The following is a 17,615-nucleotide window of genomic DNA, read 5'->3' as shown; positions in this document are numbered from 1 at the left end:
ATATAACTCGTATATTTCCTGTAATACCAAAAAAACTTTTATGTGGAGAGCCCTACAAACATTGAACCTCCTTTTTAATATATATATATATATATATATATATATATATATATATATATATATATATATATATTTATTTATACACACATATATATATATATATATATATATATATATATATATATATATATATATATATATATATATATATATATGAGATAAGTTAGATAACCAAATTTTATAGCTATACTAAATAAAAAATCAAATTAATAATATATTAATATAATTATTTTTTATATTATTTTACAAACTATAAATGCCGCTTTAATTTCTATCCTCGAATCTGACACAGGTACACTTTCACCGCTGTCTCCGACAGTAAAATCTCTCTCTTTTCTCCCTTCTCCTTCCCACCTTATTAGATCTCGGAGATAGGAGATCCCTCACCCCGATTCCCCCTCCGGATCTCGGGGCCCGTCGTCTCCGCCGCTTCCTGCGATTCCAAGGTAATCCGCTCTTCTCTCGTCGTGGTCTGCTTCTATTCTCGATGGACTCGGGCTCTGTGAGCTTGAAACGATTGGATTCTGGTCTTTCCTGTGCCATTTCTCGTCGATCGTTCGGATTCTTGTCGATAGCCTCGACTTCTTAGTTCTTGAAGTTCAAGAGCTGGGAAGGTTGGATTTTTTCGGAGTTTCTTGAAATTCCGAGCTGGTTTCTTGAGTTTTTACGGTCTCTTTTTTTTTTTTTTTGCTAGGACGGTCTCTTTTTTGCTACTCGAGTTTATTTTTTTGAAACTTGATATTTCGGAGAATGTAGATAGAGGTGAATTTTTTATCCTCCAGATTTCGACCTAGATGGGTTTGGTTTTCGTTGAACCTGTTCTGATGGTTTGAATTTTTCCTCGTTATTTTTTTATAATTTTAATGGGGGGTTTAGGGTTTGGTAGCTGGAAATCTAACCGACGGATGTCTCTCGTCTCTTTATAAGAAGCGTTTTGCCGTTGCCTTAAGTGGTCTCTTGATTCAATTTGGAATTAGAATTTGACTAATAAGCGAAAATGCATGGATTTGATGAACCTATGCTAAAAAATTCGTTAGAGGTGCGAAGAATTTGTGGGAGAAGAGGAAAAGAAAGGACTGATTGATCTGTTGAATATCCTTTTCCTCTATTTTATGGAAGAATACTTAGTGGATTGCAACTTGTAAATATACGAATTGATTGATTTATTCAATGGGTCTTTACTCTTATTTATTAGTCCCATCTTTTAGGTTTGTTAGAAACCTATGAGCGTTTCTTTCTTTACTACATTCTGCATGCATCTATTCTTCTTCTTCTTCTCTTTTCCTTCTCTCTTGTATTTTGTGCTTAATATTATTTATTTCAGTTACTTTCTTGGGCCTTTAACAATAAATGAAGATTTGAGTGGATGGAACTGCTTTTATCTTTCTTTTTATTCTTTGGAAAGGGAAAATTGAGAGCTTCTGTGTCTGTTGATTCGGCACTTTGGTTAACCACGGAACGAAGCAGTCATAGCATGTGAAGCCGTTGTTGGGTTTTGAGTAACTTTATCTACATAGGAGGCTAATGTTGCAATGCCAATGAATTAGGTGGCTGCAGATGGAGATATCACCCTGACGAGGTTCTCTAGATGAAGATAGCACAGACGTGGCTGCCAGGCACTGGAGACGTGAAAATCATGCGGGCGGCTCGCCATAGAAACTCATCGAAAAGGCCTCTATGGATTATTGTCCTTGTAGCTTTGGTGTGTGTGGCACTGATCGGGGCCTACGTTTATCCACCTCAACGTTATTCAGCTTGCTATTTCTTAAGTGTTTGTGGTCCTCCTAAGGATTGGTATCCGCCTGTACCTGCTAGAATCTACACTGATGATGAGCTTGCTGCTCGTGTTGTCATAAGAGAGATTCTTTCAGTGCCATCTATTCCATCGAAGAATCCCAAAATTGCTTTTATGTTCCTGACTCCAGGTTCATTGCCTTTTGAAAAGCTTTGGGAGAATTTCTTCCGGGTACAACTCCTTAGCTTTGCTTTACAATTCATTGGTTGTTTATAGGGGTACTAATATGCTTCTCTTCTTTATCTAAATTTATTGTATATAAGTTTGTAGTGTTTGATTCTCTTTACAGGGGTGGGTGGAACTTTCTAGGGCCTAGACGGCTGCTTCTTATTCGCTGTTACAAGTATAAATCAAATTTTGGGGCACAAAGATAACTTGCCAATGTAGGATTGAAATCGGATCGGATACAAATCGGATACTAGTATATCTATATCCTTTTTTTTTTTGTTTGACAAATGCAGATCTAGATATAAATTTTAATCGGATGTAAAACTTCATATCCATATTTGTTTTAAACAGATATAGATAGAAATCGGATACTAGAAATTTGGATATAAGCCGGATAAAACTTTACGACCATAGTATAAAAAATATTACTAAATGGATGGTAAATCAAGTTAATAGTATATTATTAGGGTTATATATTTTCGTTAAAAGTTCATGAGTGCTATATAAAATTTCATAGAATTACAAATAGAATCGGATATTTGGATATGGATCGGGTAGTTGTCTATTCATATCCATATCCTTTTTTTTTTACAGATATAGATACGAATATTAGTCGGATGCTCAAATTTTTATCCATATCCGGATAGATTCATATACGAAAATAGATCCGGATAGATATTATCTTTGTCCACTTTCACCCCTATGCTAATGCCATTGTTGTGAAAATATAACTCATATTCACTACAATCTGTGGGACAATGCCCCTTACATCTAGTTTTGAATAGTTGATCAACAGATGCAGTGAGGAGAGTTTAATGACTATGTTCTTTCAATGAATCTCAAGAATCTTAAATTGCTCTAGTATAAAGTTTTAACAAGCACACTATTGAGTGAACAGTTACAACTTATGGTTTATAGAAAAATAGAGATCTCAACTTGACATATATCTTAAATTGGATGTGAAGTCTTTATTCTTCATAAGATGAAACGGTGGCTAGCATAGGCAGCCATAGTTATCCTTGTAAGGATTTGTCAAAGTAATTTGTTTGACTCTTACGTGTCAAGTCTATTATTGAGGTGAGTATTGTAATTTCAAAGTCTTGTTATGATAAAAAGAGATTGCATCACATCACAAGATTGCTAGGCAGAGATAGAGGCTTGTTGGTGTATTATGTTTCACCCTTCAGCTATGCTAATTATTTCTTAAGTAAGCATAATATTTGATATGGGAATGGAGATCAATGCTTCCAATGGAAGCAATGGTTCCTTGTGGTGTGTAAGCGGGCCAGGTTGGGTCTAGATCTTGCATAACTTGAATTTTATTTGAATTGGATCTAAATATGGGATATAGAACTCGATCTAACCCATTTACATAAAAGTTAGGCTGGATCATATTCATTTTTGGATAAAGAAAGATTTGAGTTTTACAGGATAGGATGACCTTTTGACTTTTCCTTTTTCCTTTGGTTTCATGACATACTAGACGGGTCAGATTTTGCAAAAACCATTAAAAACGTTTTTGGAAACTTTGGTCTAGTTCTGGGACTCATACTTGATGAATCTGGATCTTTAGATTTAGAAGTGGTCAGATTTGGGTTTGGCGTTGGCTGGATTTCATTCTACATAAACATTAGAATGCTATTTTAAGACAAGCAGATCCTGTTGTTAGTTTTTATGTGGTAACCTTCATTTACCCAATTGATATTATTTAAAATCTGAAATTTATATTGAGAAACAATAACATGGCAATGCCACCATCAGATTTCCCCATCTTACATTCCCTTGAAATGCCTTCCTCTTTGCCATGTCTATAGCTTTATAAATGTCCAAATCAGTGTTCCGTTCCAATGAAGTAAGTTAACTGGGCACAAAAAAGAAAGCTTTTGATGCAACATTTGAGAAACTTAGACCCTCCACCCTTTTCATGCATCACAGATTTTTTAGTTCGTCAATAGTGACTAACTGCATATTTGCATATAATCACAATAACACATGGTAAAGGCATTCAAGGTAATTGCAGTTAGCATCTATGGAAGGAAAAAAATATCCAAACATTCTCATGTTGATTGAGGTTATTGTTTGAACGGTCGATATCATTCTCTATTGACTTGCTTTTTATATGTGCAGGGTCATGAAGGCAGATTTTCTATTTATGTGCATGCATCAAAGGAAAAACCAGTACATGTGAGTCCTTTATTTATTGGCAGAGACGTACGCAGTGATAAGGTACTCGCACCTTTCCTTTCTCACTTGATTTATACAAGTTTTCTTATCGCCAAATACAGTCCTACAAACCCCACCAGGAATAATATATGAAAATCTTGCATGCACATAACTTGATAGGATCGTGCTGTTCTTTTTATTAAACTAACCTTTCTCTCTACTTTGTTTTTATAATTATTTTACTTTACAAGCTTTTATTGCCAAATTGGGTCTTATGTACCGCATTCAGAAAAATATAAAGATCTTTCTTGCATATAATGTGATACAATTGTGCTATCCTTTTTATTTAACATATTGTATATCTATGTGATGTATGTACCGCAAAAAATTACCAATCATTGTACTTATTACTGAAAGCAAGAAACTTTTGCTTGTATTCTGAACATATAAAACCCTATGTTATCAGTTTGATACTGTTAATAGAACCCAATATTTGAAGTTTCATCCAATATATTGTGTTGAAGATGTATGTTGTGGAGTACAAGAAGATCATTTATGTTTTGGCCAAAATAGAAAATGATTGATTGTTTCAGCCAAATGTTGAAGTATTTCATGCTGGTGGTGTCCAAGCCGTGCATTAGCATTGTATGTACCATGCCATCTTATTCCATGCAATGCTTCGCTTGATTGCTACACACTAGCATGGCAGCATACCAAATACTAGCACCCAACCAGTGCTGGGCCATTGTCGCACACCAATATATCACTGATGCAGCACTTGTCATGCCATTCTGACCAGTAGTTAAATCCATGGTTTTAGCTTGAAGCTGAGTAGCTATGTAACTTTTTTAGTTTCAAATATTATGTTTATGTTGTCATGGACTTATGGATTTTGCCTTGGAAAAGCCCGGGCAGCTCTCGACTACCTCCTCATAGACCATGTTCCTCTTTTTGCAAAGCCTTTAATATAATGATCCCACATCGACTAGGTAAGGGGTGCCACTTGGATTTATAAGTCAGTCCTAGGCCATTGCAGCCCTATCAGTCATGTGGGCCCCTCACTAGGGGTCAAGTAGGACCTGTGCCAACCCCCCCTCTCCAAGGAGTGAATGGAGTGAATTCTTGATGAGGGCATCATGAGATTGGGTAGGGGAGAATGTAATGAATCCACATCGACTAGGGAGGGGATGCCACTTGGGTTTATAAGCCTGAGCAGTCCTTCACCCAATAGCTTAAGCTTTTGGGCTGCAACTATGTGACAATTTTCTTTATTTGACTATATTAATCATGCATATGTATGCTTTAGCATTAAAGATAGGCTGAAAGTGTTGGTGTAAATCCATTTCAGTCAAAGAAGCCAAAAGGCCCTCTTCATGTCTTGTTTAAGTGGCAAAACTTCTGTAATTATGTGCATGATGCCCTGTGACAATTGTTGTAAAAAAAATATATAATGAGTCACCTTTTGCAATTAAAATTTAAGAGAACATTGTGAAAATAGATTTCTATGAATTTATGTTGCCTCAGCATTGATTCACAAAGAATGACATCAGGCTGACAGCTGCCCGTAAAAGTCCTCAGGCTCTAGTGCATCATAAATATAAGTGCGACTAAGGCTGTTGATTACCAAAATACTTTTAATATATTTATTTGCCTTTGTTCTTTAATATTATAAATTTTATATTTTAATGACTTATAATTTTGCAAAGTTTGGACCAGAGTTTGAAATTTCAGTTTTGGTTCTAGTTTTGTGTGATGATGTTGTATCTAGATGGAAGCTTTTTGTGATGTGTGAACAGACTTATGATACTTAGCAGGAAAGCACTACTTCATTGTGTGCAAATCGATCACCTTCCTTATATTTGGTAGGAACAATCCTTTACCTTCCCTCCTATCATTTTGAAGATGACAATGATGTTTATAATATTTCAGTAGGCTGAAGTAAAAACATCTTAGTGTCTACTAGCTTTTTCTAGAATATTAAGTTAAAGATTTCAACTATTATTATTATTCTTGCAAATCCTTAGATCTCTACCCTAATAGGTTTCTAACCCCTTTTGCTCTTCCAATATCACTGTGGTAGTGTCATGTTTTCTGCTGTGATGTTCTTCCTGTATTTTGATCTCTATGGTCCCACTTTGCTATCAACAGAAAGTAGAAAGACAACATCACGCTTCTGTTATTTAATCGCTAGAGCACAACTATCTGTTAATTTGTATTAAGATGCCAAAATGGTTGCTACCCTAATACGTGTTTTGCATTCTTCTGATAGCTGCTTTAAGCCAGTAGACTATTGCTTAAACATTGCAATTCTTGATAACTTTCTGAAATGAAACGTGAAGGTAATGTCATAACCCAATATTGCCTCCTTAACTGCCACCTAAAATTTCTATGTTACAAGATTGACCTTTACTCTAGCCAGTCTTTAACAGGAAAGATGACTCGTACACCATTCATTCTTGCCACTGTTCAATGACTCTTGGAATAATTTGTTGCATGCTTTAGGTATGACATCTAAAGCGGAAAGATGGTCTTTCTATTTGTTGGTTAATGAATACACACCTTAACCAGCAGTATGTTTTCCATGGGATCTTCTTGCATTTTCTTTGGAATTCCTTTTGATGTATTTCATGTTTTTTTTCATTCTTAATTCAAGCTGATGTCACTTTCAAGTATTCTTTTTTTTATAGAGTACTGAGCCAATTTCTAGGTCTCTTTAGGAAAGCCATCATGGAAAAAAAAGTTGTTGGCACTTGCTGTTTCATTCACTCAGAATAATTACAAGCAACGAATGATTTACTTGCGTAACATGACAGTACAGGCAGACAACTAATATGTCAGTTATAGCAAACATAAATATTTATGAGTAAAATATTGATTTTTGTGAACTTCAGTGTGTACCATCTGAAAACATGATTTTTCTGTGATGGTTCTTTTCTCAAAATAAATGTTTGTAGTTTTGGTTTGGATTAGTTGGTTGGAACTTAAATTGTTGATTATTGTTTGAAATTGTAATTGCACATTTATTATTCATCCAAAGTGCATGTAGGTGGCCTGGGGGAAAATTTCCATGGTTGATGCAGAGAAGAGATTGTTGGCAAATGCACTCCAAGACACTGATAATCAGCATTTTGTGTTGCTTTCTGAGAGGTGATTGTGTTGAGTCAGCAAGTTATTTAAGTTGCTCTGGTTGTGCTCTGAACAGCATTTTGACTACCAATTTTTTGCATTGCAGGTGTATACCATTACACAATTTTGATTATGTATATAGTTATCTGATGGAAACAAATATCAGTTTTATTGACTGGTAAGCCCTCAGATATTTTGCCACAAAATTTGTTCTGATTAAATTTATAATTATTTGATGCTGTAGTAATTTTTAGATTCTTTATATATGGATCCCAGTTATAGTTTTACTGAATTGCATCTTTTTCTCTTGTCAAATTATTTATCTTCAGTTTCAACGATCCTGGTCCACATGGAGCAGGCAGATATTCAGAGCATATGTCGCCTGTGATTGTAAAGAAAGACTGGAGGAAAGGTGCACAGGTAAGCTGAAGTATATTTCTTATTGATCACAAGGATATTAACTGAATAAGGATAAAGAAAAAGTTTGGCCAAATGACCATGGGATGCAAGAGAGTCATGGAGTTAAATGAAACCATAAGAAGAGTAGGAAATGCAGGATCTAATGTGAGGTCGTCAGCAACTGTTTGCATCATCTAATATTTTAACTATTGGCCTTAGCCTATCGGTGAAACATGATATCTGAATGCCCTTTATCTCTTACAAATATCAAACTAACGAGGTTAGATGGAGTTTTATGGGTTGCCTATTAACAAGGTCATCATCCCATTTATGAATAACATGATATGCAATTGAGGTACCCTATTATCCTGGTCAGCTTGGTGTTTGTCGTCCTAGAGTCATTGTATTGATATTATGCAGAACTAATTTGACATATAGGAGTTTGTTGTTGAGTTTTTAGGGTATTTTGTGCACAAAGTATGCATGCTGAAGATGGATTTTGTTACTAATTCACTATTAGCAGCACTGGAGTTGATACATGGAAGTTTAGTTCTGCAAAACATCATCTTATTTTGGACTATGTGCACAGGGTTTCAGTTCTTTTGCTTTTGGATGAATAATTTGCTGAAGTAAAAAATTCATATAAGTTACAACCAAAAGTAGAAAAGGATGAAGCATGACATACATTATCTTGAGAATAAGTGATGCGCCTAAAAATAATAGGTAGATTTAGAGAACCTCTCTCATAATAACTCGTTTTTATCCGCCTGAATCTTTGTTGATACATCAGTATGCCTGGGAGGTGTCCACCTGGGCAATCTTCAGATTAACAATATGAACTGCTAACCATGCAATATTTCTGGAATTTTCAGTCAAAAAACAATGCCCTATATCACATTCCTTTTTTTGTATGCTTATTTTATTCTCTGATTGGAGACAAGTTCCATGTTGATTGTTGAAATGATACGGAGTATCTGACTGTAACTGGAACCTGAGACAGGATCATGTTTAATAGCAAAGCCAGCAAAATGCATTTTACTGTGTGAGAGGAAGGCCCTATATGTATAGTTACAATGGGCACATCCTTGCATGAGCCACAGGAGAGGATGATACAAAGAAAAAAGTGTAAAATTTATAGACAAATGTACAAATACAATAGTATCTTTAGAAGTAACAAAACTTCCGTAGGTTCAGCATTTTTTTTTCTTTTTTGGTTAATGAGATTGCTGCAATATCTCAACTGTTATTCATATTGCAGTGGTTTTCAGTCAAGCGGCAACATGCTGTGCTGATTCTGGCTGACAGCCTTTACTACACAAAATTGAAGCTTTATTGTAAGGTAAGTTGTGTATATAATAAATTACAACTTAATTCCAGCAAACAATCGAGAAATTTTAGCTATTTTTTCCAATTATTTTTCTTGTTTCATGTTGTGACAATTTTGAAATTCTGTTGATTGACCTTGACATAGCGAGTATTATATGATGTGGTACTTATGCCAGATTTCCACAACTAAAAGTATTATGAGCTGCAAGCAAACAGTGATTTGGATTTGTTTTCTAATTGACATGATATCATGGTGACTGTGTAGAAAACATATATGCATTCATGTATATTTGAATTCAGCATGGAGTTTGGCAACACCAGTAAATTTGCTATCTGTGGGAGTTGGTTTACTTTTCTGACTAAACAATTCCAATCATAAGAATGTCTCATAATACTCACTTTTATATAAAGTGTACTAATGTTATATATTCTTACTCTCACAGCCAGGTTTCGAAGGACGCCATTGCTACTCTGATGAACATTACTTGCCAACTCTTTTCCATGTCAGCACATAAGACCATTTACACTCAAAGCTTCATCAAATAATTTTCCTCTTTTGTGTTTCACATTTGTTTATTATTGGTCTTTTTTCTTTAAATCATTCAGATGTTTGATCCTACTGGAATTGCAAATTGGTCTGTGACTCATGTAGATTGGTCTGAAGGAAAGTGGCACCCAAAATCATATAAGGCTCAGGATGTTACTTTTGAGCTCTTGAAGAATATTACAGTATGTTTGAATTCTTTTTTACAGCAAAATGAAAAGTTCTATTTTTTCCTTGACCTGTAACATCTACAATTTTGTGTACAGTCAAAAAAATGATTTATCTGATAATGGTGCTTTTTGCAGTCTATTGATGAGAGCGTACATGTTACAAGTGATAAAAAGGTACACAGCAGATTTTCTGCATTTTTTTCTTTCTTTCCTAGTCCATTTTTCAATTTGAAGTGCGCTATGATTTTTTTTATGCTTTTCCTTCTCAATAAAATGTTCTGCAATTGTTAATGTGCTCTTATTATCTATTAATAAAACTCAGCAAATGCAATGATAGACCGATCAATTAAAGTATATTTGATGTGAATGGATGTCAACTACGAGATTATATGATATATTTTTAACGAGAGACGGACTGGCATAATTCGACCTCTTGATTTGAGAAATCTAGTGAAGAGGGAGGAGAGAGAGGAAAAGAGAAAGGGACGGAGGGAGGGAGAGGCGGAGGGAGGTAGGAGGGCCAGAAGCCCTTCAGTTTCCCTATTTTGAACGAAACGGGGGCAAAGAGAGGAAGAGAGAGAGGGAGAGGGAGGGAGGGAGAGAGGCGAAGGGAGGGCCAGAAGTCTTTCGGTTCCTTGATTTCAAATGGAATAAGGACTGGGGGCTCTTTATTTTATTTTTCCTCTTCGAAATGAAGTCTTCACGTGCTGCTGACTCTGCTTAATTTGTTATGAGTGAAGTCGGCAACACGTGCCGACTTCAATAAAAAAAACAAAAAAAGGGTGAGGCCCCTATTTCGTCCCTATTTTGTTTTGAAGCAGGGGCTCCGTTCTTGTTATCATGTGGCTAGAAGGGAGGGGCTTGAAAGCCCTCTCCCTCCCTTGCTCTCCCTCCCTCCCTCCTTCTCTCTCTCTCTCTCTCTTCAATGAAATAGGGGCTCGCAAGCCCCCTCTCTCTCTCCCCCCCCCCCCCCTCCCTTCCTCTCTCTCTCCATCTCTTTCCTTCTCCCTACCCCCCTCCCTTGCTGGCTTTGGCTATATTGGTATGGGCCCGGAACGGAACAGCACCATACTGCACCATACCATACCCTCGGGCAACTGGTACCGGTACAGCATATCTTGACCTTAAGATATTTGTTCGTATAGTTTGACACTTCATGTCCCATTTTCTATTGACATGTTTCCCTTCTATCTCTATATATTGTAGAGATTTAAGAGGTAGTGCTCTGATAAAAAAAGATCCCAACTAAGGAGCCGATATTCCTGGTGTCATTTGTGAATGTTAAGCCACACTAGGGCATTTGATATATTAGAAGAAAGGCTAGAGTGCTCGGAGTTTTCACTGCATTATTTGTGTGCTTCTGACCATTATGTTATCCAATTTACGCATGTGTCAGCTTTTGGATCTAACCTTGTAAGCTGTGTCAATAAAAGATGTAGTTTAATATACGAGGCACCATTTCATTTTATAATATATTTTGAAATATAGATACTCTCAAGAGGTTCCCCACAACTTTGATGTAGCATGACAAGACTTGCACCCTAGAATATATGGTCTCCTTTGTGCTAAGGACCATAAGTTAGGGTATAGTAGCTGTTTTATTTTGAGTAAGATGTGGAGAGCCAAGAAAGATGGATATCTCTAAGACCTGATTCCAAAGTGTGGAAACCAAGTTTCGTACTAGTACAAGACCAATAAGAGTAACTAAAAATTGAGGGCACAAATATAACTTCAGATTTCGCTAAATGATAGATTAACCTCCCAAACAATAATCTTGTTTTTTTTTTCCTTTTCTTTTTGATGGAAAACCCAAACAATAAGCTTCAAAACATAGAAAGAGAGCTTGTAATAAAATCCACAATCTTGCGCATACATGTAACTGCAATGATGCTTAAATTGAGAATCTCTCATGGAGGATCTACAATAGCAAAGGGGAAACCAAAATTATCTCATCAGAATGCTTGTTATGAAAGGAGAGGCAATCATGGCATTTGAAATTGATGAATCCTAATGGGGAGATAAAGAGATTAGGTGGTCAAGTTCTCACTAACTGGTTTGAAATTCAAATTTGGTTGGGAGAACATGAATTAATTGGTAAAGAGCTGGAAAGGTTCCCTGTGGCATTACTTTTGGACCGATAAGCATTTTTTGGAGTGCTAGAAGCTCTTTTAAGTGATTTTAAGGTTTGACAAAAATACTAAAATAGCTTTCTGGTTTCTCGAAAAGTTGAAAAAAGTTTACTAGGGAAAAACTCTACTTGAGATGCATCAGGGGCAGGAAGTTGTTTTTTCTAGGGGCAACAAGAGACTTGAGTTCGAGTCCCAGCATTGAAATTCTTAAAAAATATTTTAAAATATTTTTTATTGCTAAAATTATTTTACTTGGTGTCTTTTTATTGCTATGGTCATGCAATTAAGGAATTTGTGTTTCAACCTTATAATAATGTGGAGATCTACTCCTGATTGTTTAGAGATTAAGGAACATCAAGGAGTAAGGAACAAAGTTGAACATTGAATAACCATGAGATGCATGTTTTGCATGATTATATTGCGGCTTTTCTTATGAATTATTGACTCTTTTTTTTTAAGATATTGTGCTTGTAACATGGATATTTAGAAATATTGGTGAACATTTATATTGCTATTATGATTGTGGATGTATAAACAATTTTATTGCCTTTTTTATATTTGGGTGAATAAAGTCAGGCATTTATGTTGCTATTAGAATCAAAATTATCCAGCTGGTTGTTATGATATTCTTCATTACTTGATAATCACCCTAAAAATAATTATATTATTTATTATATTATTTAGATTAAAATATAAAAATATAGATTTATAACACTTTATAAAGCAAACTTTGATAATACAGTACAATAACAATGTAATGTAATGTAATGTGATATGATAATATTAATTATATTATATTTATTATAGTATATTATAATAGTAGTATATTATAATTATACTATACTAGTATCATTATTATATTATTAGCAATCATATTATAATAATATATTATTATGATTATATTATATTAAAATATTAATAATATTGTTTTTATAAAATAATGATATTACTAAATATTGTTATGATTTTATAATAAATATAGAATTTACGTTATTATATTATTTACATTAAAACATCAAAATAAATAATTTATAATTTAAGAATACTTTATGGTAACAGTTTTTAATAGTGCAAACAGTCAGACAATGAAAAACACCATGCAATGTCCTTGTCATTTCCTGATTCTAAAAGTACTTCTCATTTTTGGTTTGGTAATAGATGTTAATGGTTCCACAAACTTCATAAATGTTGTTGCCAAACCACAAACAGCTTTTTAGTAAAAGCTCAACTAACGGAAACTCTACAAATAAAAGCTCTACTACCTATAGAAATAGGCCAAACAAGCAAGCCACAAATGACAATTTGCACCTTCATACTAAATTATAAAGCTAGCTTGTATACACACATCAAAAACTGAAGCTAAGAAAGATTCACTAACTAGTAGCATGATGGATCGACTATGAAGTATACACTCAAGACAATATTTTCATGGAGAACCCTGCCAAGACCTACCAGTTATTCAAAATATGCTTTTGTAGGATATCATGAAAATAGATTCGTGTGGAAGATACTGTTGTTACTGGTAGCAATATCAATGCAGAATAATTAAACTCATTATCAATACCTATCAGTATAATAATTTCTTTCATGGATGACTATGCCTTTAGAGACAGTCTCAGAAACCAATTTACTTGCTATGCAACCTATCTCAAATTTTGTATTCATGAAAAGATCTTCACTGAAAACTTTAAAAAAGGGATAAATGGTTGATAATTCATTAGCTGGGAGGAGAAATTTTGTCCTCTGTAGTTTCCATGCTGACTGTAATGCAGAATTATTCCCTTCCACCAAATTTGCATTTATGGTCATTTGCAAGGATATATATTTAGGCTGTTTTTAAGCTTTCAGTTGGACCAATACTCAGAACTATTCCTATATGTAGTCATTTATTTATTTTTCTTGTTTGTAACATACTCTACTGATTCTTTTTTCCACTTGGGACATTCTCATTGTTCCCTGCATTTTTCTCTTGATATGCACCAATCAAAGATGAATAGAACTATCACTCTCATTCGTGCTCTTGCAGAAGGAAGTGCTGAAGAGACCTTGCTTATGGAATGGATCGAAGAGGCCATGTTATTTATTTGCCAGAAAATTTCTCCCTGAAACGCTTGATAGTCTGATGAATTTGTTCTCCAATTTTACAGCTCTATCTGAATGAACAACGAACTAATCATTCTTAGGTCGAGCATTCAACCTCTGCCCCTCACCCCTCCGTTCCAAATTTGATATATACATCATGTATGCATGAAACTGCTTGTGGATCTATAATGCCAATCTGGTTCCTAGAACGGGCGGAGAGACTGTTGGAGCATGAGGGATGGTTTGAGTTCTCCAAGTGCTCTACCCTCGGGTGAATTTGTCTCCATAATTTTTCTTTTTTCTTTTTAATCAATAGCATTCTTTTGTTATCTGTTTCATGGAGGTTTTGTTCTTTTTCGATCTCATGGGTTGTTAGCCTATCTAACAGCTGCAAGGTGATCCATTTTTGCAGATGAAATGTCGCATCCTGAATTCAGTACATAATGCTAGGTTAACGCCCACAAAGCTATCAATAGCAATTGTATAAATATACATCTCATGTAAAATATAAAAGAGGCAAATCTCCCATCAAATTGAATGATAAAACAAGTTGCCGCTGAATCTAAAATTCAAATGTTTAAAATTTTATAAAATTGGCAGCTGCAAATTTATAATCAACTAACAAAATAAAATTTTGCTACAAAAGTTTTATTGTGTAAACTTCAAGTTTGGACCATTTTTTGTAGGATTTTATTAGTCTGAGAAAGAGATGCCAAAGTAATTTTATACTACGTGATTGGATCAATCTGGTTTTCATATGGATTGATGTATCATTTAGAGAAAATAATAATTATTACAAAATAAAATATTTTATAGTATCATGTAATAAAACAAATCATAAAGTCAATTTTATAGCCATAAATTTTGATTATTTTATAAAATAGTTCTAAATATATATTGCAAATAAAATTATAAATTATTTTTGCCATTCAGCTAGATCATAGTTCAAAGCATTACTTATAGATATTTGTACTAAGGTCATTTTATATTTGTGATAGGGGGCTATGTTTTGTAATCGACAGGGTGCCACGTTTTATAATTTATATTCCAACTTTATATTCGGTAGTAGATCGCATATCGACTACTATTATCCACTGAAAAAATCATATATCAACTACTATTATTCGTTGGCAGGATTGTATGTCAACTACTATTATTCGCTGGCATTCGTATTAGATGAAGGCATGAAGGGAGGTGCTGGGTTTGTCATCAAGGGCCCGAGCTCTAGGGTGGTGGCTACTGGTAACTGTCAGATCTTCGACACTTCGATTTTTGGAGCAGAGCTGTGGGCAGCTTGGGCCGGCCTAAGTCATGCACGACGAGTGCTACAGGCTAGCACGATTATATTGGAGAGTGACTCGACCACTGTAATCAGCTATATCCAAAGGGCTCATGCAGCGGAGGGGGACACTCCCTATATCGGGACATTTGGACGATGGTGAGAGATGGAGTGGTCTTTCAGGCCAAACATATGTTCAGAGAGGCCAACAGAGTAGCAGACTGGGTGGTTGCTTATGTGGCTTACCGTTTTGGAGGCACCCTGTGGGCTGGGGAGAGGAAGTTGCCTAAAACACTTTATAACTCGTTGTTTTCTGATTTTATTGAATGTATTCATACTCGTAATGTATAAAATGCTTGTTTTAGAAAAAAAAAGATTGCATATCAACTATTATTATCCGTTGGTAGGATCGTATATTAATTACTATTATTCGCTGGCAGGATCATATATTAACTACTATCATTCACTAACAGAGATGTACGGAACTAGCATTAGATGTTGATCTTTTTCTCTTTTAGAGGCCATGCATAGCTATTCAGGAGCCTTTAGCTATATTTTTAAAATTATATTTTCATAAAACATATTTTCTTAGATTTTGCAGAATTTGTAGCCTCCAACTAAGTTTTTAGTTGTAGAGCAATCATGAAATCTTTTTTTTAAAACAAAAATATAAATTTTATAAATATGAATTTCATATTTCAAAAACAAGCCATTAATATTAAAATATTTATAGAACCATTATTTTATAATATATTATAAGTTTTATAATATTATATTCTTGATCCTTATTTTAAGAAAAATACAATCATTCTTTTCATGATAAAATAACCTATAATGCAAAAACTAGTAAAAAATATCAGAACTACTTACAAGTTTGAAAATTAATAAGGAGTGTCAGAGTGACTTACCTCATCTTTGAACCTTCGAAATTTAATTATATGAACCAGCTAAACCTATTCAAATCATCTAAAGCCTCATTAAATTCATATTCAATAACTTTAATGGTACTAAAAATTTAAAAGAAAGAAAAAAAAAGGGATTGTTAGTCAGGTGGCGACATTTAGTGGCTATAGATGGGCCAGATTTAAGTATTTCGATCAATGAATTTGAAGTATGGACTTGATTTCAATGAATTTGAAGTATGGACTCCATTAAGGTCAAAATTATTCAACAGGGATTATCAATAGTAGATTTTAGAGATAAAAAGAGTCTGAGTGATTGGTCCGGTAGGCTACTTAGACACTAGGATGGTTGAGGATCTCTTTATTAGAATCAACTTAGATCCATAGGAAAAAGAGATGAGACTCTATACGAGGATCCATCGGTCAAGTTAGATAAAGAAAGAGAGAGAAGATAGAGAAAATTAAGAGGGATGGATCTTCTTCTTCTACCTATCATTCTTTTTCTTTTTTTTCTTTTTTTTTTAGCGAAGTAGAAAAGAAGAACTCCTCGTGCTGTTTCCAAAGGAAAAAAGAAAAAGAGGAGAAAGGAAGGGATGGTGGGGGTCTGGCTAGGTGCGGCAGCACGGTTGAAGGTCTAGCAACAAGATGCGGTCACGGCCGGCAGTGGGGACCGGCTCAAAGAGGTGTGAAATCGGCTAGAAAACGAGACCAAACAGGAGGTTTTTCTTGGTTCGGACTTCACCGAGTCCCAACAATGAGGAGCAACCACCGTGGCGGCCGAACAAGGAAGAAAAGATGACAGAAAAAAATAGTGGTGATGAACATTGGGTGAGGGGAGGGCTTGGGGTTCTTGGTCAAGTTCTGGCCAATTTATCATCGGAATTCGGGTAGCAACAAGCCTAATCATAGAGAAACGTGAGGACAAGAAAATAGAGAGGGCTTAGGGCGGGCTTCATACCTTGTTTCCGGTGAGGATTTTGGCTGCAATCTGGTGGGCACGGTGCTGGGAAACAACTAACTTGCAGGAGGAAAAGAGGGACAACGAGCGGCACCGCTCCGTGGCGGAGGGTCACGGAGGACGGGGGAGGTTTATTTATAGAGGAGTTTCTCCGAGGCTCCTGTGGCCCTAGTTCTCCAACTCCTAGCCAGAGCTGCCGGGGGCAAAGAAAGGAAGGAACACCCAACTTTAGCTGGGCTAAACTCAACTCAACTCGAGCGGGTCAGGTGGATCGGGCCCTAATCGGGCTAAAATTAACGCCGTGCTTATTATATTAAGATAACACTGTAGTTAATGAAAAATTAAGAAAAGTATTTTTTATTACATAGAATACTTAGTTTATCTATATTGTAACTTTCCGAGACTCTTGTTGTGATCAGAATGGAACCTTTTCGGATTGCTTTCCAATTCAATACAGCTCTCTTGATTTAGGTTTCAGGTGTGTGTGTGTGTGTGTGTGTGTGTGTTATAATTG

At 35.2% G+C, this 17,615-nt stretch overlaps 1 protein-coding gene and 1 long non-coding RNA gene across 5 annotated transcripts; one reads left to right on the top strand and one right to left on the bottom strand.

Annotated features, from left to right (window-relative positions):
• The first annotated feature begins 352 nt into the window (after nt 1-352).
• Nucleotides 353-14,293, top strand: LOC103715518 (glycosyltransferase BC10). Of its 3 annotated transcripts, none has more exons than XR_605405.4 (11): nt 353-506; nt 1,608-2,026; nt 4,151-4,249; nt 7,233-7,333; nt 7,419-7,490; nt 7,642-7,732; nt 8,970-9,050; nt 9,481-9,540; nt 9,690-9,766; nt 9,887-9,925; nt 13,907-14,293. XR_605405.4 is itself a non-coding variant. In XM_008803172.4 (11 exons), exons 2-11 carry the CDS (start codon nt 1,649-1,651, stop codon nt 14,039-14,041), a joined length of 1,179 nt encoding a protein of 392 aa, XP_008801394.1. In that variant the 5' UTR covers nt 353-506; nt 1,608-1,648; the 3' UTR covers nt 14,042-14,293. The 3 variants fall into 3 exon arrangements, 2 of the variants coding, with proteins under 2 accessions (XP_008801394.1, XP_008801395.1); XM_008803172.4 differs by having other exon boundaries at nt 9,644-9,766; XM_008803173.4 differs by having other exon boundaries at nt 377-506; nt 1,466-2,026; nt 9,644-9,766.
• Nucleotides 7,739-17,395, bottom strand: LOC113463271. 2 transcript variants are annotated; one of them, XR_003387249.2, is made up of 3 exons: nt 17,102-17,395; nt 16,150-16,194; nt 7,739-8,702 (listed from the first exon to the last, which is right to left on the bottom strand). It is a non-coding gene; the product is annotated as an uncharacterized LOC113463271 (long non-coding RNA). The 2 variants fall into 2 exon arrangements; XR_005512347.1 differs by lacking the exon at nt 7,739-8,702 and adding an exon at nt 14,306-14,389 and having other exon boundaries at nt 17,102-17,393.
• Between the last annotated feature and the right edge of the window lie 220 nt (nt 17,396-17,615).

Source organism: Phoenix dactylifera, chromosome 7 (assembly GCF_009389715.1).
Source record: "Phoenix dactylifera cultivar Barhee BC4 chromosome 7, palm_55x_up_171113_PBpolish2nd_filt_p, whole genome shotgun sequence".
Classification (NCBI taxonomy): domain Eukaryota; kingdom Viridiplantae; phylum Streptophyta; class Magnoliopsida; order Arecales; family Arecaceae; genus Phoenix; species Phoenix dactylifera.
The sequence above is the reverse complement of the archived record's forward strand: the minus strand, read 5'-3'. Positions and strand labels throughout refer to the sequence as shown.

Coding starts and splice junctions, on each gene's coding strand:
- LOC103715518 (XM_008803172.4), top strand. CDS start 1,649: ATGAAGATAGCACAGACGTGGCTGCCAGGCACTGGAGACGTGAAAATC. Junction 2,027..4,150: donor TTTGGGAGAATTTCTTCCGG/GTACAACTCCTT, acceptor TTATATGTGCAG/GGTCATGAAGGCAGATTTTC. Junction 9,541..9,643: donor ACTTGCCAACTCTTTTCCAT/GTCAGCACATAA, acceptor TAAATCATTCAG/ATGTTTGATCCTACTGGAAT.